General features: G+C 38.5%; 3 protein-coding genes across 3 annotated transcripts; all 3 read right to left on the reverse strand.

The window, feature by feature from the left end:
- Positions 1-2,202: 2,202 nt before the first annotated feature.
- LOTGIDRAFT_237867 (hypothetical protein) lies at positions 2,203-11,297 on the reverse strand (the record flags this gene model as incomplete). The annotated part of the gene is made up of 19 exons (XM_009048395.1): positions 2,203-2,216; positions 2,363-2,784; positions 2,993-3,186; positions 3,979-4,110; positions 4,379-4,817; positions 5,156-5,349; positions 5,525-5,957; positions 6,332-6,525; positions 6,736-7,174; positions 7,342-7,538; positions 7,770-7,946; positions 8,093-8,120; positions 8,371-8,499; positions 8,806-8,938; positions 9,220-9,375; positions 9,638-9,782; positions 10,160-10,197; positions 10,470-10,618; positions 11,265-11,297. Coding segments are annotated over 19 exons (3,645 nt in total), but the record flags the coding sequence as incomplete, so codon positions are not given.
- A 389-nt stretch (positions 11,298-11,686) lies between these two features.
- On the reverse strand, positions 11,687-14,347 carry LOTGIDRAFT_171824 (hypothetical protein; the record flags this gene model as incomplete). The annotated part of the gene is made up of 5 exons (XM_009048396.1): positions 11,687-11,790; positions 12,033-12,135; positions 12,307-12,390; positions 12,514-12,728; positions 14,290-14,347. The coding sequence occupies 5 exons, from the start codon at positions 14,345-14,347 to the stop codon at positions 11,687-11,689; spliced, it is 564 nt and encodes a 187-aa protein (XP_009046644.1).
- A 3,163-nt stretch (positions 14,348-17,510) lies between these two features.
- LOTGIDRAFT_237868 (hypothetical protein) lies at positions 17,511-23,219 on the reverse strand. The gene is made up of 12 exons (XM_009048397.1): positions 23,063-23,219; positions 22,514-22,667; positions 21,961-22,137; positions 21,666-21,797; positions 21,310-21,429; positions 20,842-21,021; positions 20,356-20,549; positions 19,947-20,194; positions 19,523-19,749; positions 18,739-19,126; positions 18,132-18,490; positions 17,511-17,910 (listed from the first exon to the last, which is right to left on the reverse strand). The coding sequence occupies exons 1-12, from the start codon at positions 23,117-23,119 to the stop codon at positions 17,840-17,842; spliced, it is 2,307 nt and encodes a 768-aa protein (XP_009046645.1). The 5' UTR covers positions 23,120-23,219; the 3' UTR covers positions 17,511-17,839.
- Between the last annotated feature and the right edge of the window lie 562 nt (positions 23,220-23,781).

The following is a 23,781-nucleotide window of genomic DNA, read 5'->3' on the forward strand; positions in this document are numbered from 1 at the left end:
TAATATTTTCATCTACGTAAATTGAAGTTGGTAGGTTGGTAAGTCGTAACGGACGTGACGTAGTGGTTACTGGAAGAATCGTTGTTGTGTCTGGAAAACAATTATCTTGGGTAAAAGGTATAAAGATACAGTAGGCTTGTGGAGCAATGGCGTCGAGTACAAGACTCATAAACCAAAAGAACCCAACAGCAGTTGGATCTTAATGGAAAGGAGGCTACTTCCAATCAACTGGAACAGCTTTCGAATGTTAAGGCCCTGCAATTTCAGGGGAATATGTCGGGAAAAAAATCTAGAGTTTACCGGGTGAACTGTACACCAGAAAGGTCAAAGTTGATGACCTAGTTGTCTGTCCATCGTTGACAGTAAAGGTCAAAGTGTATGTTTGGTTGACTGATAAACCTCCATTCCTAGTGAATGATACATCTCCGCCTGAAACGAGTTCAGATAAATTTGGTATTATATAAACACTATTACCCTTATGGGCACTCCGAGGGTGGTATCGAGATGACAGTTATAGTCACATGGAGCATGGACATACCTAAACTATAAAAAGCCCCTAAAAGTTTAAAACCTAATCCCCAAATCTTCAACACAGGAGACACATCGCGCAACTTTAAAACTATAGGCGATAATCTATTCTCATAACTTACTGGCTTGGTTGAAGCTGAAGAAATCGGAATCTGTTGGATTGGCATAGCTAATCGTAACAACTATTGTATCGGAAGTATCTGGGTCTGTCGATTGAACTGAAAACACCACACCAGTTGCGACTGAGGCTTCTATTGTCCGAGTGGACGGTAAGTTTGTGAAAGATGGTGGCTGGTTGACATTGGTGAATCTAAATCGGATCCTTGATGTAGCCTCAATATTGCCTTTATCCAGAACTCGTACTGTTAACGTAACGTCAAACGGTAGTCTTTGCGGATCGGCGTCGTAGTCAGCGGCAAATGAAATACGGCCATTTGGTGGATCGATGAAAAAATACTGGGAATACGATGATGTCAGAAGGCTAAAAGTGAATCGTTCGTTGGCATCTTGGTCTGATACAGAAGTTGTTAAACTGGTGACCAGTATCTGTCCACGCTGCAAATAAAAAAAATGTGTTATCAACATAATCAATGGGAAGTTGTGGTTGGTCTTGAAGGAAATTGGGGACAACGTCGTGCGAGTGGCTCGTAAGTGCCCCACTCACTTCTTCTGGAGTACTATGCCACCAATAAACCCCACAATATCGAATAGTACCTACCTTCCCCTCAGATGCTGTAACGTTATACTGCTCTTGGGTAAACCGCGGAGGTTCATTCAAGTCCTGGACGAAAATGTTGAGAAAAGATGGATTTGACGTGACCTGTCCATCGGTACAAGTAATTTGTAAAGAAAAACCAGAAGTAAATCGCTCATAGTCTAAAATGACGCCTGAGAGAAGCGAAATTACCCCATCTGAAAAATACGGATATCCTTTATAGCCTTCACAAAGTTATTCTTGGAAAAATTAAAAGAAGACAATTAAGCACTGTTTTTTTTTTTATCCTAATCTCATCCATTGCATTCATGATTGTTCATAACGTTGAGTTGTGTCTTTATTCCCTTTCTCGTTCTTGGAAAGTATATTAGAACAGCAATGCTTTCCCTTGGAATACCCGAGAGCTAAATAAGTTGGTCAACTGGAAATCCCTTTGCGCAAAACCACTTAGGTTATTATGTCGACTAAACTGAAAATAGTACTTACTGTTATTAATCTGAAAGACACCAGCAGGCGACGATTGCATTTGGAATGTGAGTTTACTTATGTCCGGCTCGTTGGTGGTAACAGTAAACACTGGGTTGGTTGCTGTATTTTCTGGTACTGTTATAGTCTGTGGTAAATTGAGGAAGACCAACGGACGTATAGTTGTTGTTGGTACTGTCGATTAAGCAAAAATAGTAATTAAAATTATACACTTCGTTTAGTATGAGTTGGTCAATGATGGTGATGATGAAGAGTTCCAGCACGTAAGAGCATTGATTCATAAAAGATAAGATAATAAAAACGACGAAACAAACTGATATCTCTCTGATCTTGGATCAAAATGAAAATAGCAAACAAATACTAACCGTTTACTACCACAGTGACGGTTAAAATAGCTGAAGATGATAGTCGTCCATCAGTTACTCGGAATGTCAACTGGAAGCTTTGAGTTGATGATAAACTTTGGCGCCCAAGAAAACTTAGAGTATTAGCTGAAATTTTAAAAAGGAAGCACATATAAAAAGGAAACCGTGATGGCCAGCTGCGAAGGCTGTATACAAAACGCAAAAGGTAGCAATCAATGAACTTTTCAAATGAGGAAGTATATCAACTTATGAAATCAGGTGAAGCTACTTACCGCTTGGATCGAAAGAAAAATATGTTGAAGACTCCATAGAGACTGTTAAACCATCACCAGAATCCTTATCATTTGCTGATACAGTGAAAAATATTCCACTAGTAAAGGCAGCATTGATGGTACGGGACGTCGGTAGGTTGGTAAACACTGGTTGTTGGTTAATGTTTCTAATATTCAACCGTATGTTTCCTATATCTACTAATCCCGCAGCATCGGTTACTCGGATCGACAGCACAACTTGATTTGGTAACCTGCTTGGATCAGCGTCGTAATCTGCAGCATAAGCCAGTCTACCACTTGATGGGTCAATGTTGAAATAATTCGAATATTGAGACAGAACGATATTGAAGGTCAAAGAGTCGCCGGAGTCCTGGTCTGTAACGTATTGTAGAAGACTTGGGATCAACATGGCGTCTTTCTGAAAAAGGAAAGAATTAAGCTTTAGGTACATCAGTTTAGACTTGGACCACACGAAAGCTATCTATGTCATGGAGTTCTTAAGCCTTTGAGCTCCTGCTTCCACGGCTTTGTCTTATTGATAGAGTTCTACAAGACTTGTGATCTGTTGCTTGGGAGACCAACATTGCTAATAATGGTGTTAATATGAAATCAATATGTGTCCTCACCTGGCCTTCATCAACCGCAAAAGTATATTCTGATTGACCGAACTTTGGTGCTTCGTTCAAGTTTTGTATCACAATGTTCAAAGTCTTTGGACTGGTCTTGGTGGTACCCTCGGTGGCAGTTATGGACAAATCGATACTGTTTGGTAGAGTTTCAAAATCAATCGTGACACCTGCTCTAACAGACACTACACCGGCTGAAAGAGAAATAGAATGTGTCAGTACCAGTGGCGTATTAGGAAATGCCCCCAACCCCCTCAAGCCTGTGAAAGCTCTTATTTTGAAGTGAAAATTAAGCCCTCAAAATGTTCAAACTTCATCTCAGGCTATATGAAATCCGTTGACTTCTAAGGACCCCATACAGCCCCCATACACCTGGGATCAAGGCACTTAGCCTTAAATTTACAATTTCCCACCCTTACCATTATTGATTTGGAACAGCTGAGGAAGACTTGTGTCCATCTGAACTAGCTGGTACGTAATGAGTGTTCCCGCTGCCCTATTGATGTTCAGCATAAAGACAACTCCATTGATGTTCTCGTTGATAGAAATAAGTGTTGGTAGGTTGGTTATCTCTAGGGGCGGTTGAGACGTGGTAGGCGTATGTGTTGTTGCTGTAACGAAATGTATGAGCTTCGTAAATGATTCATAAACCTCACATGGAATATTAAAAATGGAATATGAGCTACGCCAATTGCTTTTAATGCTGCTGTAGGAGATTTATAACTTAGGTGGATTATCAGCGATGCCAAGCTTTAAGAACACGTGAACTATTAAATTGGACAGTGAATAGGAGTCATACCAATGACTATTAAAGATAACTCGACATAGTATAAACGAAACTGGCTGTTATCTACCCTACTATTTTGGACGATGTTAGTACGATGTAAGTAACTCAACATGAATGAGAATGGAACGAAATCGCGAAACATGTAGTTTGAATCAAATTTCAAGCTTTGTTCGCCGGTCTAAATCTGAAATGGACTTACTTGGTGTTGGTACAATAACGTCTATAGTGAGGACATCTGTGATGGTAGATTGACTGTCGGATACGACGAATTGGATGCTGAATGTTGAATTTGAGGTGAAGAAGGACCCATCTGTGAAAAGAACTGCTCGATCTAAAAAAAAAACGAACAGAATAGACTTGTCGCATCCTTATTAGTTCTGAAGACAAAGTCAAAACAATGAAAAAAGGGACCTTTACGCCATTTATAATGTTGTTTCCTTAATGTAGATAATTACAACATTTGGGTCTCTTGAACGATCGGGTCACAGCATTTGAAGACAAAGAACACCATGAAATGCGCAGTGAGGTTCATTTTCTTCATCATCATTACTAATCACATCCACAGCCTGTTCATTTCAGCACATTCTAGTCCCACTCACCGACTGATCTGTACGAGAAGAATCTGGAGGCGTCAGGAGTGAGGAATGTGGTTCCGATCGTAAGAGAATCCTGTGTGTCCGCATCAGTAGCTCCTACATTGAAAATAACGGAACCATCGGTAGTAGTTGCGGTATATACAGCAATCCGTTGTGGCAGATTGGTGAACAATGGCGACTGGTTAACGTTTCGAATTGTGAGAACAACGGTAGTACTGGCACTGTTTCCACCAGAGTCCGTTGCAGTTACGACAAGTTGAACCGTATTTGGTAGTCGCGCCGGATCAGTATCGTAGTTCAGCTGGTAAGATATCGCACCATTGATATCATTAATGAAGAAGTAACCGCCCAGATTGGTTTGTGTGATTGCGAAATTGAAGCTTTCGCTTCGGTCAGGATCTGTTATGTATGGAAGAAGGTTTGGGACTAGGAGCTGTCCTGCCTGAAGTAAAAGCAATGGCATCTCTTAGTTAATTGACAATTTAAGGGCTTAACAAAGTTCAGATATAGTGTGACCCTGTACATTTCCGAGAAGGAAATATTAGTCCATATTAGAAAGATAATTATAAACCAAAAAACGTTCACAGCAAAGGCATTTTTTTGATGGAAAAGCGGTCTCTGAGTCTTTGATTTTAAACAGTAGTCTACAGCCATTTGGTGGTATTCAAGAACAGAGTGAAGTCGGGTTCTCCAGAAAGGTGATCGATGCTTGCTAGTGACTTCCAGCATAGCAATGGTATATTGCCAACATACTGAATATCTAGAAAATATTAATTTTACCCGTCCTTCGTTGACACTAAAGCCAATTCTGGTTTGGGTAAAAGAAGGTGGTTCATTGACATTAGTGATCACCAAAGTCAGGTTTGCTGCTGGTGACGACGCTTTCCCATCAAATGCGGCAATGGTCAGGTACATCAGTTCTGGTAAACTTTCAAAATCAATTACCGCACCAGGTCGTACCGTGACTTCACCAGCTGCGTGAAAAGAAAAAAAGAAGTGTCGTGTACATTTACAAGTATTAGAAGTAGGGTACCTTTCATTCTATCAGCCTGATTGTTTTGTATATCATTCAAGTCATGCAAGGGGGTGGGGTGTCTCATACCACCTTTTGTTTGTGGTGCACCTTCGCTAATCTGATGAGTTTCTTACCCGAGGAAACGGTGAATTGATTTTGATTGACAGGAATTGATGTTTGTAGCAGGAAGGTGGTTGCGTCACCGTCAAGATCTTGGGCAAACACTTGGAAAATAGAAGTTCCTCCTGCTGTATTTTCCGAAACTGATTTGGTACTTGGTAGATTGGTTAATGTGGGCTTTCTGTTACCAATGTTGACCGTAATTGTATGAACTGCCGTTCCCTTTAAACCGGTCGTATCGGTAGCTGTAACGACCAACGCAACTTGACTTGGGTACACAGATCGGTCGACCCCATATTCCTGTGAGAACGTTATTCGACCATTTGTTGGATTAATATTAAAGAGGTAGACGTATTGACCGGGTTCAATACCAAACTGCGCGATCCTGTCTCCAAAATCCGGATCCGATACGACCCCAGTTAAGCTTTCTACTATCACTTGGTCTTTCTGAAATGAAATTATACCTTCTGTTGGAGCTGCCTTGGAACAAGTGTTAAGAGTTCTCCGAAAACACGTAATAAGGGAAATGCCGTAAGCTTGTTTAGGGTGGACAATCATGCTTGTAAACACATCCAAAGCGACGTGTCCATAAGAAATGCAATCCCTAGATCATTTAACTTTGGAAGGATCTTTGAATTTGTAGCTTGGATTTGCTTTGAAGAGATATTTCGATATAAAACAAAATATACTCAAAGAAACATTTTCTATGTGGATTCTCAGAGGGGCTTCGGCAGACCTAGTTGCAAACTAGAATTATATGCTCCGAAAGAGTGAGCATATCTTCCTTGCTAGCGAATCGTCATCATATCAGTGGAGCTTACCGGTCCTGTGGTCGTTGTAACTTCGTAGCTTGAGCGGGTAAATTTGGGAGGCTCGTTTTCATTGATAACAGCAATAGTCAGTATGGCATCCCGAGATGCTTGAGCGCTTAACACCCTGATTGGGATTTGAAAAGTGGTCATGGCGAGATTCTCGTAATTGAGGTTGGAACCAGCTTTAAATGTAATTGCCCCAGCTGAAAATATACGATGTATAATGAATATAAGAGAAAATCATCACCAGAATATGGGTTATTTTTGGAAGTCGTCTTGTTTTCCCTTAAGCATCGTGGACAATCTGGAATAAGTTCAAGGCTAATTTGGCGTTTCTCAAAACCTGGGTGCCAAGTTGTAGTCGGAACATGCAGATCTGTCAAAAAAGATTGAACCTATCTATATTGACTTACTATTGACGTTCAGATCTAAGTATGTGGAAATGAAAAAATTGCTGGTCGGGAAGAGGTACCGAATCGTGTCCGTCGAGTCGCTGTCGGTAGCCATTACGTCGTATATTAAAGTTCCTGGAGCAGTATTCTCTTGAAGGTTGATCGTAGTGGGCAAATTTTGAAAAACTGGTGGTTGATCGACGTTGAGGATTGTCAAAAATATTGTAGCCGTATCGGAGAATCCGGTTTGGTCTCGAACTTCAACAGATAGCTGCACATTGTTTGGTAAACGAATCGGATCGTAGTCGTAATCTTTGGCGTAGGTAATCCGACCTGATGAAGAATCGATCGTAAAATAGATTGAGTTGGTGGTAACCAGTTGAAGAATGAAGAAATATTGGGTATTCGCATCCGGATCCGTCACTCTATTGAGTAAAGTTGACACAACAACGTCCCCGGCCTGGAAAGAAAACGTACGAAACAATGCTTATGAAAATGGAATACACTTTAAAATGATAGTTTGTAGGCGATGCGCAACCGCAAAAAATTGAAACCGTGCTATAACAAATGGACAATAACCGCGATGGCTGAATTATCAAAAAATGTTTAAAATTAAAAGAAGCTTACTTTGCCTTCATTAACGGTGAAATTGTATGAAGACTGTGTGAAGGAGGGGGGTTGGTTGGTAATTGGGGCTGTGATCTGAAAATCCACGTTTACTGGTAGTGAAAGCAGTAGCCCGTCATCAACGGACATGATCAAACTGAAGTTGCTTATTTGAAGGTCAGCTAAATTGGATCCTGGACGAACTGAAAACCTCTTTGCTGAAAAGGAAATGTTGAAAACAATTATGATTCATTTGATATTTGAAATATTAACTTAATAGATTAATGGCGGGCATTCCTTCAGAGATTTCCATGGACCTTAAATACAGAGCAATAAATGAATAGCTGTAAATTTGTGTCCAACTTGGAAACTTTTCAAATCTTTCTAAACTGCTGGAGCAAAAATAGATAAATAACATCGTTCTGATGACTATGTAAATTGAAACTTACTATTGGTGTCGAAGGTGAGGTAGGACGAAACGCTTGACGGATCGTAGGTTATGTGTACAGTTAGCGTATCACCATCTGCGTCAAACGTTTGTACTGTATAGATAACACCTTGGGCATTAGATGCGACTTGTACCGGCGAAGTTGGTACGTTCACAAAGATCGGCGCTGCGTTGTTGGCTGAAAAAGTAGTTTGATATTCTATTAACTTCACTGTAATAAGCAGTGTGACTGGGAATCGTCTGGAGCACCTGCTACCGCCCCAGAATTCGTCATTATGAATGGAAGGATCTTGATTAAGAAGTATAAAGTGAAAGTAAACCTACCCTTGATACACAAGCCTTTATAACACCACTGAAATAAAAATGAATTGAATGGAGTTTTATTCCTATTTTCTGGACCTGATTGGGCTGATAAGGACGGGCAACGCCATGCCGTGTGAAATCCGGAAAATTTTATCAGGACATCGTCATTTTTGCATCCTAGTTCTTCGAAAAGCATCACTGAGAGAAATAGACGATCTAAAATCTATATCGTCGAATGCTCTTATCGCCCAGTTGAATGTTGGGATGTCCACAATAGATCAAGAAGTTCATCTACAGACCCTGTTAGTATCACATGTTGAATACTCCATTAAATTGGCTGTACCACAGCGAATTCCACCACTGGGTGTGGTTTCTGTCAAGCAATAGCCACGGTAACACATTTCGTCCTTGTTAACTGGAAAGAATTCCTGAAATGGTGAATGGAGAATTATGTGTTAAATATATTGTACACCTTGCTGATGAGATCATTCGAAAGGTCCCGACCTGTTGATAAGTGACTCTAGAGTTATACCATGCGAGATAAGGTACTCCTCAGAAACTCAGAAATACCATGCGGATAAGGCACTATACACTCACAACTTGCAGAGAATGCACATAATGTCGCGCCATGCCGTTAAGCTAGCCCAAAACACTCTAAAGTTGCACACACAGATGCTAAGATACCTAAATGATATTGGTTTTTAAATCCAAACATGTAGACCCTAATTACTTACGTTGCAAAATCTGGAATCTTCTCCTTCCAGCATTTTACATTGAGTGTCTTTATCGTAATACTGACCAGCTGTTTCAGTTGTTGTCACAACACCATCCCCATAGCGGTTATCATTTAGACAGTCTACATCGGTTCTGTAAGATTATGAATCAAGGGTTGGCTACAGTAGACTGCTGAAACCATCGATGTAAAAACATCCAGCAGGCAAGATGGCATGGAAATTACAAGTCAACCTTTTAATATTACGGATAACCTGACCTGGTTAGGTTGTGTACGATACCCCATTCGCTAGTCAATGAAAAATATCCACCTCATGCTGCCCATCCGTCCTTTGGAGACACATTCAGTAAAAGAACACCAAGCCTTTGTTGTGCGTGGTCCGTTTCGCTCTAGTACCTAACTAACTAATACCTACCTTTCCACAAAAGCCCTTATATCTCTAACAGAGCAGGTCGAAAATTGCCATGGATGCCTGGCTCTTGTTGCGTCATTAACCGGAAAACTCGATGTTGCCATGATGTACTGATCTGTATCATCGCATCCAACGTTACTGTCGTGTAAAGCTCTAAATCTACAAAATGAATTTCGAATAACAAAACTGACCGGACAAGACCAACAAGACATGGAATTGAGCTGCCAGGAGCTGGCAGAAAAGGACCTCGCTGGGGACCTACAGTCAGGAGAGCATCTGTGAGTATAAAATATAAAGTTATGAAATTTGACAATGTTAGCTAGCCATATTATTTTTTTCAAAATTTGAATGTAACATCATATTCCATGACAATCAAAAAGAGACAAAGAATAACGCTCCCACCAAAACCAAAAGCACTTACGCATGGCCCATTTCGTGGGCGGCTGTCGTGGCTGTCCCAGCTCCTTGCTTGTCTTCTACTATAGATGTACTTCCCTTAAGCCGAACACTAGTTCCCGAGATCACAAATGAATCGGCTATGCACATAACTCCTGTGTAAGCCTTCCCTGTAACAAATATATCACCATATAATATTTCGGGAAAGACTCGTTCCGGGATGAAGATGAAGGTGCCCAGACTCTTTCCTTTGTCTCTGATGAACAACTTTTGCAGAATGGAGGACACACTTAAACGGAACATGACTCATGGTCAATCATAATCATGGTCCTTTATATTCGCGAGCATGATTGTCCAATGCAACACTCATGGACAAAAGTCATTCGGATGGTACTAAATAACAGGCCCAGGCTCGCGTACTTCTGATACCACTGCCTTGGCACAATTGTACCCATTGCACTCTACGTGGCGTTTCATTTATTTAATTCCATACGACAGCACACACTAGGTGTATAAGAGCGTAACAGATGGAAATCTCAAACCCTACCTGCATTTCCATCGTTTCCATTGTTGACTAGGTTGTATCTGAAATTGAACACAATTATTATATTCTTGTTAACTTAAATAAGTTGGTGTAGATTGTCTCAAAGATGTGCAAGTTCATCTGCATGTTGCACTCTACGAAAGAGAAATTAGGCTGGCAAACTCAGTCGCAGAGTCCCCTTTGAAAAGAGATGGTCGGTGAGATTATGGACAGTTTGGTTAAACTTCAACACGGGACACCACAACTTGCCCGAAGAGTGTGCACTTCTGTCGCAATCTCTTTCCACAACGTTACAAACAGTACGATGACTTACCCAGTGAAGAACATGTAGTGGTCGCTTGGGGGAAGCACGATACCAGCTGGTGGTGATTCTAACCAAAATTGGGTTGCGTTGAGTGCTGAGTCAACCTCAACTTTATCACCCGTTTTAAAGGGTTCAGTGTACGAGGAGTCCGCTCTTGTCTGAAAAAGGACAATATATATCATTGCAGTTCCGGAGCACTTTTGGATTACAGGCTTTTATGTATTTGACCGATAATATTTTTGGGGTACTTGGATTTGTTGAGTCACCAAATAATAATAATTGAAAGCCTTTCATTGACTTTGTGGTGCTTTGCTCGTTGTCGTTGCTGTTGTGGCACAATTTACTCTATTGCATACTGCATGGTGTTGCATTGTCGGACGTTATGACATGTAGAATCTTAATTGTTACCTCTATAATGAAGAGACCGGAATAAACAATGTTAAAGGCAATGGTCCCTTCCACTTCATTGATATGGTGAAACCGAACTTTCATCTGCAGATAAACAAAAACGATAAGGGCAAAACTGGTAATTTGGACACAAGTGGTTATTGTGGACACAACTGGTAATTATGGATAACAATGCTAATTGTTGATGACGAAGATGGTGATTTAAATGATTAATCAGGAAAGAATGGTGAAGATTTTTTTGCAGCTAAACCAGATGACGATGATTCTGTTGATAAGAAGTTTCTGCTGCAGCAGATATTGATGATGATGCTGATGCTGATGATGATGATGATGATGATGATGATGGTGGTGCTATCGTCACGCTGTCGTCTTAAACAGCACGATGTATTCACGTACCTGCTCCGCAATGAAAGCATAGTAGTTCTTCATGTCGGCCTCAGCTTTAACCACATCGTTGTTATTCCTCCCCAAGAATCTAAAAAGCAATTAATTGGGTGACTGTGAACTAAGGCTCAGAGAAACCACGAAGCGAACCATCTTGATCTGCATTAGATTGTTCTGGCAATGGTGATGAAACGTTGGCTATTTGGCTGCTGGGATCCTTTTGGGCTAACCTTATGTATACTTTAATTAATGGATTGCTATTCAAAGCTATTTGCGGACTTTGAAGTCTGGAATGTTGATTTATGAATAGTGAATTTTATAGGCTTTGACTTATATATCGTCATAATGATTGGCTAATGGATTGTAATATGGACGGGTTTGCAGATTTAGCTTATAGATTGGATTGGATTTCTTCATGGGAAAATGAGTAATATTTACTTAGAAAAGGCCTGGTAATCCGCAATGAGACAAGTCTCCACAGTGTACGTCCTCAGTGATCTTTTGTACCTATGATGTGCGTTGTGTTCTTGTGACATATCTGGAAGAACAAAAACAATCGTATTTTTTAAGGATAACGTAAGTTATCAAGGATCCTGTCTATCATCTGCTCTCTGGCCATGACAGAAACAACCATACGTCCATTACTTTTTGGGTTCTCTGTCTTTCATCTGGTCATTGATCAAACCTCTGCAAAGATCTATCCCAGATGATATCCTCTCTGATCTTTAGGATGAATACAAAGGTTACTCTTACTCTTTTACTTATTGGGATTATTGTTACCTTGGAATCTTTGTACCAAAGTCTCTTGTCGAGTTATTTCATGGACTCCGTCAGAAGTAGGTTCTATGTGCACCAATCGCAAACCAATCTGAAAGTGCCCGTCCTGAAAAAGGGTCAGAAATGACTAATATTATAGATATAAAGGTCTATTTTGTGATCATTAAATTAAATGAAATTAAATGCTTGCGATATCGATGAAGAATATACCACGTTTCATCTTTCCTGGCGAAGCTTAGATAGACAAATAAAAAATGACAAGCGATGGTATACTCACCAAAGTGTATTTAGCGGACGAGGTTGGAGCTCTTGTAACTAAAAGAACAGCTTTGGTGCTGTAGTCAGCATAACTGGCTTTATCCTGAAAGGTAATGGATTTCGAATTTGAATTGTCTAGATGATCGCTAATAATCGGTTTTATACTTTGTGTGCGCATTATTTATAAGTGCGTGTTATAATCAGAATTATACGTTATATATCTTACCTCTCTGGTATGAGTTAAAGGGAAGCTTTCACCTTCTCTATAGGCTGTTGTTTTCAGAAGAGGTATCCTTCTTAAACGTAGAACTGCCACTTCATGGTCCCGTCGTACACGGAACACCAGATTACTCGGCATTTTGACCAGGTTAATCGACGAGGAATTTGTTGCTTCGGTGCCATCTTCGACGAGAAGTTTCAAAGTAACCTTTGGGGATGCCTCTGAAATGTAAATTGATAAACGTAAGATTCTACATAGATTTTTCAGTGACATTTACAAAGGTGATATTAAATTGAGAAGACTGGTTCAATAGATTCATTCATGTTCGTGTCCAATTTATTTAAATGTAGACCTTATTAAAATAGCTAATGACGAATGGTGACTCAGATCTTTTCGGAAAAAATCAAATTACTGTAAGAGGATTAAGTTGTCAAAACAAATTATTGATCCACATAGGTTACTCGAGTCCGTCGATATTCACCCCTTGCTTCATCAACAGAGTATTTTCGCCATCTTCGGCTAATAACGCCATACGTCATTATTCAATTCGACTCATTAGCCATCTTGCTTTATTAAGAGTATAAGCATAGCCATTAAAATCAGCGATCTGTTTGAAATGCACTGTAATGTGGGAAAATTTTGCAAGGGCACATACAGTAGCCTACATGTTAACCTTTGGGAGATCTTAAACATACCGACACTTAGATAATATTAGTATTTGGTCTGGTGTAATTTTACTTTAGCCCAATCTTTATAACATTATAATTTTGATAGAATTTTCATGACGAAAATGAAAACATAACATAATAGGGGGCTTTTAAGGATGAGTGCTTGACTTAGTTCGAGTAGACGTATTCTGTAAAGAACGAAATATTCTCAATAGTAAGCTATCTTCATCACGAGATTACAAAATCTGATATCCTGTTCGACCGGTTTACACGAAAACTGAACTGATATTGGCCAGCTACACATAGTTTGAATTTCAAAAACCTCGTTGGCTTCAAATAGGATTTGATTTGATTTGATTTGATTTGATTTGATTTGATTTGATTTGATTTGATTTGATTTGATTTGATTTTGATTTTGATTTTGATTTGATTTGATTTGATTTGATTTGGATTTTAATGATTTTAATTCTAATTTAATTCAATTTTAATATTTATTTAATTTAATTCAATTTAATTCAATTTTAATATTTATTTAATTTAATTCAATTTAATTCAATTTTAATATTTATTTAATTTAATTCAATTTAATTCAATTTTAATATTTATTTAGTTTGTTATTTATGTAAATATTCATTTAATATTAATATTATTAATAATATTATGTTATGTTATCTTTTACTTTTTTTTTAATTTTATGCACCATTTTAACACTTTAACTTGTATCTTTTATATGTTCATTTCTCTTCTCTGATATATAAACCTCTATTCAGTGTTAACCGCCGTTATTTCTTAAATGACATGCTTTCAATGAACCGTATCGCTAGGTTAATTGATCAGAATTATCTTGATCAAACATGATATGAATATATCTGTGTGAAATTGCTTATAATTATATATACACGAAGAAAATTGTGGATAATTTAACAACCGCTACGTGCTGTTATGCTTTTTATGCCCCCCCCCCCTCCAAAACGAGACTAGCCTAGCTCCCCTCCCCTCTCCTCTTTTAATTGTGTAATCCTCTTACACAGTGAAACAACTGCCTGTGCCCCTCCTCCCCCTTCTTGGTCTTGTGGTCTCACCCATCTTCATTTCATGTTCAACAAGGACTTACCTGCAGTCACCGTCAGAAATAAATATGCCAATAACATGCATCGTAATATCCAAACCATTTCTGAATTGTCCTTATCGATAAAGCGCTTAAAAACCACAGCAGAAGTAATTCCTCTGTATTTTTAAAAAAGAATTCTTATATTGTTCCTAAAATCGTCACAAAATTGAGCTCTAGTGGCTTGCACAATTTTGTAAATTAGACATTTCACTTTTTTTATCCATATAAAGTTATCGAATTTCGATATTCTTTATTTATTATTTATTTTCACATCTTCCCTGCAGAACACGCCTCTAGCCCTTTTAAAACAACTGGTTGATTTTCCCACGACTGTTTATTTCGTTATATTATTTTGAAAAATTTTTCAACACGTAATAGGGCAAGGGATCTGTGTTGTATATTGCGTCTCCGAGTTGGATGCTTTAGTGGATCGGTCTTCTTATAACTAAAGAACACCTGATGATGCCCCTTCTTAGTCTTGATGTTCTTTTATGTTCTTCTTTTTATGCAGTATGAAGTATACAATGTGAAAACATGATAATGCTCAGTAATGCTTTATGTTCATTATGTTTTATGCTCTGATGCCCTTCTTACACATAGATGAGTGTCGTACGTGCATCTAATATGGGCGTCACATGCTCTAAAGTTTTCGTACGTGCATCATATATGACAGTGATAGGTTCTCAAAAATACTCCGAGAAGTCGCGCAAAGAATATCCGATGTCCTTCATACAGTTGCTGGTCTCGTACGTGGAACAAACCAACGTAATGCTCCGAGCTCCGATTGTTTACTCTCAACGCTTTTTATAAAGATGATCCTGTCAAATTGTTTGAGTATTTTCTTGTGGTATTGCTACTATAAGGTAATCCAAACACATAAAGTATCTGTAGTAGGAGTTGTTCTATTCCAATTGGCAATCCTTACACTCAAGACGTACGTTCGTCTCCTCGTTCCTTGGTTTTGTTATATATACTTAAAGAAATGCGTCTGTTTACCAGCCATACTCCTTTATATAACACGAAAAACAAAAAAGTGACTCAAATTTATTTTAAGTCATCCATCGCAAATAGAATTTTTTTTAATGAGATTGTGAACGTGTAATCCCTGCCCCTTTTAAAAGGGGTTAAAAATTGTCCCAAATATAAAATTCCGTCACAGGTTAGAACCCAAGCGTGTCCATTTCTGACTATGGTAATAATAATACGGTACAGCAATAAACTACAGGATATATACATGTAGGTATATGTATATATGGACCGTTTGTGTTAATGGGGTTATTTCTTCAATGCACTATTATTGGGAATGCGGATTTTTTTTTTGTATAATGAGGGTGTGGCTATGCGTATATCGGTTTAATTTTCAAGAATAATATTGAGCAGAGAGATGAAAAACATATTAGACTGGCAAGGTCCAAGACTTTAGAACCTAAACACAAGTCGTAATAATAATTAGCTGGTGCAGAGCGGATGGATTGGTAAGGTTTAAAAAAAAGTGTGACGAACAACACACAATGATATTAATTAGGGGACGGAAAACCTTTATACCAGTAAGGTCCAAAACAATTGGACAACAAAACACATAATAATAATTAGGGGATGAGTAGTTTGACTTTAAAACCCATTAGAGTGGTAAGGTGCAAAATAAAGTAAGACAAAAAAAAATGTTATAATAAATAAGGTCAAGAGTGGTAGGACATAAAAAACACACCAGAGCAATAAAGTGCACGGATGTAGGACACCATTAAGGTGCAGAACAGGATTTGAAACCCATAAATTATATTTTTGGACGGGGAACTTCACTTAAATTCAATGATATACTTTCTCCGTTTTAGAGTATTTCAATTTATTTCAACCGTGATCAAGGTGAAATGAAAAGGTCTTTATTTTGTATGGGAAATAATGTCCCTTACCTAATGGATATAGTGTAGGTTTTTACCGTAGTCTATGTAATAAATCTGTATGTGTCGTGGGTGCGCTAGTAAGACGAGACAACCTTTGATACTATAACTCGATTTTTGTTGGTAGGACTTTATAACACCCATTGGTTATCATACTACGGGGGTAGCGTATCTTGCCTCTGTAATACTGATTTAAGAAATCTATCTGGTAGCATGGACTTATCAAAATCTGTGACAGGTCCTTCAAAGGTTTAATAACACAAACTCGCTCGTAGACATTTGTTAAATCAAGTCTATATCATTTGGTAATGGTAACATGTCCCCTGTACCGTGTAAACTGTTTACAATAGTGTACTGTAATTTGATCTTCGAGACATGAAAAGGCGGTAATGATATGGGCGCGGTCATCACGGACTGTGATCACCTATCACTAGTTTAAGATATGGTATATGACATAAAGGTCCTGACAAGTTGGTCGAAAGCTAGCGAGCATCAAAAGTATTCTGACCTAAGTTCCGTTATTGCACGGGCTATGTTTTTTGTTACTTCGTTCCAATGCGGTACGAGTTTAGGAGGTTTTATATTAAGTTACTAAAAAAAATAGTACCTAGAAAGCTAATTTAATTTTATTAGATCAAGTACAGTACGCACTATGGAGGCCAATATAGTACATGTATATGATAAAGACATTTAATAAAATATGTTTTCTACGGTGGAAAAATAAGAACGTGTACATAAAGGGCCTTTGAATGGGGTATACAAAACTCGTGCTTTGACAGCATTTACCCTTCATGACACTCGTGAACCCTCGTCGTTCATCCATGCGTTATTAGCCCACGTGACATGGATATAATCAACCGGATTATATTAGTGGACAATATGTTCTTACCATGTGATATACATGTATTGGAATTGACCAAAGTCAATCAATTCGACCCCTACTTTAATTATTGAGCTGAGTTCAGTTATTGATTAGAAAAGAGTTCATGTCTACTTTTAAAAGGTTGACGACGTATTACCTACTCAAAGCCGCGAAAAGACGATGTACGGTGCAGGATACTCGATACAAAAGAAAAAAAAGAGAAGTGAATACATGTGTTACGGGTTCGGACACGGTGCGAACACCATTCGCTTGACTATTTTCTACTGTACTTATAATCCCGTACCGTACCTCGTCTATTCGCAGCTTTAGTCCACACGATTGTCCATATCAAAGACGATCTTAACGTTGAACTGGGTTAGGTGAAATAATGAGGATAAAGTCTACTTGGCAATGATTTCTTCTTGAGTCATCCTTTTTATAGCTGGAATAATGACTGAGCTAATTTTGTACAATTTAATTGAATATTTATTTAAGTTGAATAATTATGAACATTAAAGAAAATTATATAATACATAGAAATATCACAGTTGGTTGGATAAAACAGGATTGGTATCAAAAGCTAATTATGGTAAAGGAAACATGGTGTGGACGTTCTCCATTTTTATCAAACACACAGGTTCGGTTGTTCGTCGAATGGAAAGCAATACTAAAAGAAATGACAATTTGGGCTCATGTCTTTACTTTTATTTAGATCGATTTGTGTTGTTGGTTGTTGGCTTTTAATATCGATGTTAATATATTGGTCTGTCTTCTGCGTCTTCAGCATCTTCATCTAGGATTTCCCTACTGTTGCAGGCAATGCGTTTCTACTTGGTAGGTCTTTAAGGCCTTTATCTTGATAATCTGAAAGTTAGGGACAATGGATAAGTGAGAATCACAAAGACAACATATTAATTGTTAACTGGGATTAGTGTCCTCAAATCTTTGACATGCAGGACAATTGAAAGACAATTCGAGAATCACCAAGACACATATTCCTGAATTTGGGACGATGTCTGTGATTTCTTCAAGGACTTTAATCAAAAATCCAGTAAAAATCGAAGAATAGTGTTACAATTACTTACGTTCTTTCCAATAACCGTCGTTTGTTTTTCCTCCTTCTGCATCTCCGACCACGACTCCTTCACCACCACCATAACCACTTTCCCCGTAGCCGTAGCCGCTTTCTCCGTAACCACCTCCCCCATAGCCTGAGGAATATCCACCACCACCACCTCCACCAGCTTCAGCATAAGAGTATCCATATTCATCCACGTATCCACCATAGCGGATGATCTTGCCACCGACCAAAGCTGATTTCTTGCTTGCCACGACCTCTCCTTCTTCGGCTTCTGACCTTCCTTCTTCCGGTTTTTTCTTTTCAGCTTTACCTTTACCGTCTCCACTAAGTTTATTGGGTTTGATCTTGTTGGTTTTCAAAGGTCTGGAATAAAAAAAAAGGGGGCATAAACACACTGAGTGGCCGGAGTACAGAATTAAAACATGACTTGTTGGAAATCACCTAATTAGATTGTCATGGCGATGATCACGGATTTCGCCAGATACATTTCAAGATTTAGACTGGGAAAAACCTAAAAAAATTGGTAATGTATACGAACTCTTGTAATGGGTAGATAATTCCTTAATAGACAAATTATTCGGGGATTGGAATATCTACTTTAAAATACTTACGGATTTCGGCAATTGTAGCAAGCATTGCTACACCACGGACCACAAAATCTGTAGCATAAGTACAGAAGTAGAGGCAGCAACAGCAGGCCCAGTAATCCAGCCAAGGCAATCAAAGCAATGTTCCATGGATTGTCGAAGAAGCCAGTTGCCACGGGTGCCACGGTAGCTACAATACTTGTTACTCCATTGTTATTGTTATTGTTATTCCCGTTGTTATTATTGTTATTATTATTATTGTTGTTATTATCGTTATTGTCATCTGGTTGGTTAACTACAGCTCGTGGTGTTGTTGGACACGGGAAGCCCCTGATCGAGATGGTCTCTGTTTCACTCAATAGTGGTGGTTCTCCTTTGTCTATTGCTTGGATGGTTAAAATGTCCACCTGACCTGCAATAATGGATTGGATTTGTGAATTTAAAGGCACATAGTCAAAAATTGAATCATCTGCTGATAGATTTAAATATTACGATTCTGCTGAATTGCAGGTGGTACCATGAATAGCTAGAAATAAGCTCCATCATTCTAGAGTAAATATTAAAACGGCTTTACCCCATTAAGAATCTTTGTGATAATGAGAGTTATGTCCCTTTGTATATATCAACAGTAAATTTGGTCATGAAAGCAATTTTAAGTATTTTCTGTGCTAGAACCATCAGTTATGACCACGGATTTTGTATCTGGAACTATGCAATGACGTTAAACCTTACAGCCATGTCACTAACATAAGCGAGTCACACTTTGTTATCGTTTTATGGTCAAGTCTCATAAGATTGCACCACGCACCTGCTATAGGAGGCTTGGTCAGTCGAACAATTCCATCTTTCGAGATTGAAAGACTTCCAGATGAAGCTTCTACGAATTCAACTGCTTTGTTTGTGGTTAACTCGCAGTCATCATCCGTTACGTCGTCCGACAAGTCAACTAGCGTGAACGGCTGAATACAATCTGCGTACACGGAAGGAGTTGGATCAAATCGTCGTGTGAACCGTGGTCTGTGATCATTGACGTCTCTGAAATGAAATACAAAACACTATAAGAGTTGCGTGTAACTCTCTTAAAAAGGTGCACAGTTGACAAAATCAATATATATGTTTCCTCTGACAGGTTTTGCAAGTTAAGGCATTCAGAAATAAGGTTTCACCACAAATGTTCATCAGGTTTTGGAACTTAAGCACCCCAATTCTCCAAAAGCTACATTTTTGCTTACGTTAGATTCAGCTTGACTTTAACAGGTGGTTCCGAGAAATTCCCATTTTGATCTGTGACCTGCACGTCAAATATAAACCCGTCTTTATCATCTTCACAATTCATCTCATAGTATTTTGGTGTGTATATTCGACCAGTGTCCGGGTCGATCTTAAAATTTGGATTCACGTTATCGGGGTCTACAAAGGAATAGACGTGCTTATCCGGGTTGTCGTCATCCTTGATCTCATACTCTGGTTCGATCTCAATCTAGAAAGAGAAGACAGTTGAGCAATGTAAACACAGAAAACACGAGTGTGATCAGCAGATGAAATGATAGAAAATTCACTGAAAGAACCTCTATGCTGGCTCAAGGGTCTAAGATCCAAATTGGCTTGCGACTCTTAATGTTATCAAATACTGGTACTTACAAATCCTTCTTTTGTTATGAAGTCCATTTTATCCAGAGTTAGTGTCGGGGGTTCGGGAACGTCAGTCCATTGTAAGTACAGCCATCTTGCATCTGACGGACAATTTCCATTGTCAAGTACCAAGGAAATGTTAACGGGTGGATGGACTTCGAAGTTAAATTTCTCGCCTCCAGCTGGTGTAATTATTCTGGAAGCTGTAATAGACGGTAAGAACCAAACACTTAGTACATGTGGTGTTCACCGAAAGCACCCATAGAATACGATATTATCGCCGAGCTAACAGATTGAGCTTGGTATACTGACAGTTTTATGTGAGCAATATAGACCAATATGATGATGATCGAGTGTCCGCTGGTGTCTTCTTGTGGTTGTTCATTTGCTGTATCTTATTTTTGAAGAGGATGTACGATATAGTAGTTTCCAAGAGTACTGCAACAGTCCTGTCTAGAAGAGGTACCAGAGATCCAAGATGAAAGTCCAACTTACCAGCACCTTGTGGACACCGCGACGTAGAATCGAAATAGGCGGAGTATTCTGGTGGATTGACAGTAAGAATACAACTACCATCAGTACCAAGATTGTCAGTTATGGGTAATTCCAGTTCTGTGTTTTCAGGAATGGTCATGACTCGATTCCAATCTTTTAAAGTTGGTTTGGTGTTTCCTCCTAAAATTATATTGTGTAGGTTCGGTATTAAGTGGCTTGTGTTGCTGCATCTCATGCAACTTATGTCATTGATGATGATGCCTTATGCCATTGATTATGATGACTTATGCCATTGATGATGATGCCTTATGCCATTGATGATAGTGACTTATGCCATTGATAATAATGCCTTATGCCATTGATGATGATGCCTTATGCCATTGATGATGATGCCTTATGCCTTTGATGATGATGGCTTATGCCATTGATGATGAGGATTTCCACTGACGATGATTATAATGAATTTACCTGGATCCATAGTAATTGTTTTGATTACTGGCGGATTCGACCCATCCTCCATTCTTATTGTTAAAGTCTCCTGGCTGCAGAAGGTGTTCAGGCTCTTCTTGGCACGAACTACTCCATTCGCTGAAAGACATATTTGAAATCAAAATATTAAATTCTGAGATATTGCTGCTTTTGTGTGGAGATGCTCGTAGTACCACAATCCGCTGCTTTTTTTTTTTGTAATCTCTACAGTATGCTCTCTCTTTCCCACTTTCGCTTTCTTGCTTTCTTCTCATATTTGTTTGTTTTGTTTTTTGTTGTTGTTTTTTTTTTGGGGGGGGGGGGGGCTGTATACAAAGATAAGCATTCATGTTTACCGTCAATTTGGAAAAATCCATTATTTGGACTTTCCTCGAGAGAAAAGGTAAGTTGATCATTCTCTTCGTCTTGCGGTTTAGGATCATAAACCTGTCCACCTGCTGTCGTGGCTGACGACACTGTTATGATACCTGAAACGAACACATCCTTGATGAAAACAAAACATTTTCACTGAAAACTTCACCTCTTAAAAACAATTATTATATTTATCGATTATTATTAAGCTCAAGTTCATTCACTGCCTCCTCTGACAATGAAGTCAGCTTTATCAAAAATATAAAAAATACAACTCACTTGAGGTATCTTGGAAGGTTGGTGGGAAGTTGGGAATAACATTCAGGACCACATTTCCGGTAGTTGGGTCTGTTGTCCCGTCATCGCAGCTCATGCTGAAGGTGTAGAGGTTGGCGGTGTCGTAGTTCAGAGAAGCTCCATTTCGTGCTGCGTAGAACAAAGAATACGTACCGGTGCCTGAAAAAAAAGGATGCACCAAATCAATTCAATTTTATCGGAAATTTTCTGTGAGAATTTTTTAAATTCAGCCCCAATAGTTGTTCACCCAATGAGTCAGTCTGTCCCCTATTTGTACTCCCAGTATCGGAGGCTGGCCAATAACCAATAATATTGTTATAACTGGTGGACTGTGAACGAGTACGATTATCTGTTGGTAGTATCCTGGTACAATTTCCTTCCTTCACGCTGTATTCCATGGTATGTTTTCTTTAGTCCAGTAAATTACTAATATATGACATAAATCTACTGTGAATTCAAATTTGGATCATGTTCATGTAACCATAAGGTAAACCACCCCACTTCTTTCTCACCAACTAAAATCTAAAATCCTTACCTGCCGGAATGATGCCGAAGCAGTTGGAACAGTATGATGGAGATGTGCTAACTATCTTGAGGGTTCCTGAACAATCAATGGACAGTTTTGATATCCCAGTCACTGATTCTGGTAATGACCAAGGTATAGGTTGGTTTTTGCTTAGAATAGCCGCCTAAAAGATTAATGTGACCATACATAAATGTATTGAATTCGTTTGTATCTTTACCTTGCTACAAATCTCCATTGACAAATGATGTTGTCAGCGACTAATGTAGCTTTTACAAAATCAATATAAGAACTAACAATGTTATTAAAAAAATTCCGCTTTACATGGAAGCTAATGATGTATCTGAAAAACCAGCAATTCCCGTTGTCAAGAAATAGGAAATGTTAACGAGAGGATAGACTTCGAAGTTAAATGTCTCGCCTCCAGTTGGTGTTTTTATTCTGGAAGCTGTAATATTTAGATGTGGTGTTCATAGAAAGCACCCATATAATTCGAAACGATTCGTAGTTGATTGTTTGTCTTGATAAAGACGCTATTGTCGCTACTAAAGAACTACTTACCTGAGTGGTAAATCCACACGACAGCAGTATCACTGTTTTTAAGATAAACTTCCACATTTTGGATGTATTTTACGCATTAAAGTCTAGTTTTACATTTTAAATAAACGTTTCAACCTAATGAACCAAATTTTGTTGGTTGTTGTCGATGAAATATGTCAGTTGTTGTCCAAGGTGTATAGAAAGTATTATTTCAAGCCTAAATGGGATCGAACACTTATTCAACGATTTGTATTCTTTATAGGTCTTTTGTTACTTGTTATTGTCATCATTATTGTAAACAGATCATTATTCCGGAATGTGTTAACTAATTTTTGATTGGTTGATTGAATTCAGTCAACCAATCAATAGACAGATTGTGTCAACCAAGTGACCAATTGTAGCTATTTTTAGATCTTTGTTGTGCAGCTATTCCTAGATCAAGTTTGTGGTCCTTCGATTGGCGCCTTATAAGCGTTCAGCCAATCACTTCAACAGAATCTCATTCTTATTTAAGAATTACAGATTTATGTATCCATTTTGTTACTTCATGTCAGGTGAAATGTCTACATTCGTCATACATCAACCCATATTGCTAAGGGTTTGGAAATCTTTAATAACAATGCGTTGTTTACAAGGGATTTGAATTGTTGTTTTTTTAAGTTTTTTTTGTATTTATGTTTTATATTTGAAGAAAGTGTGACAACAAGTAATTGTTGATTGAAAAGAAATCGGGACTCTTC

Source organism: Lottia gigantea (assembly GCF_000327385.1).
Source record: "Lottia gigantea unplaced genomic scaffold LOTGIsca_121, whole genome shotgun sequence".
Taxonomy (NCBI): Eukaryota; Metazoa; Mollusca; class Gastropoda; family Lottiidae; genus Lottia; species Lottia gigantea.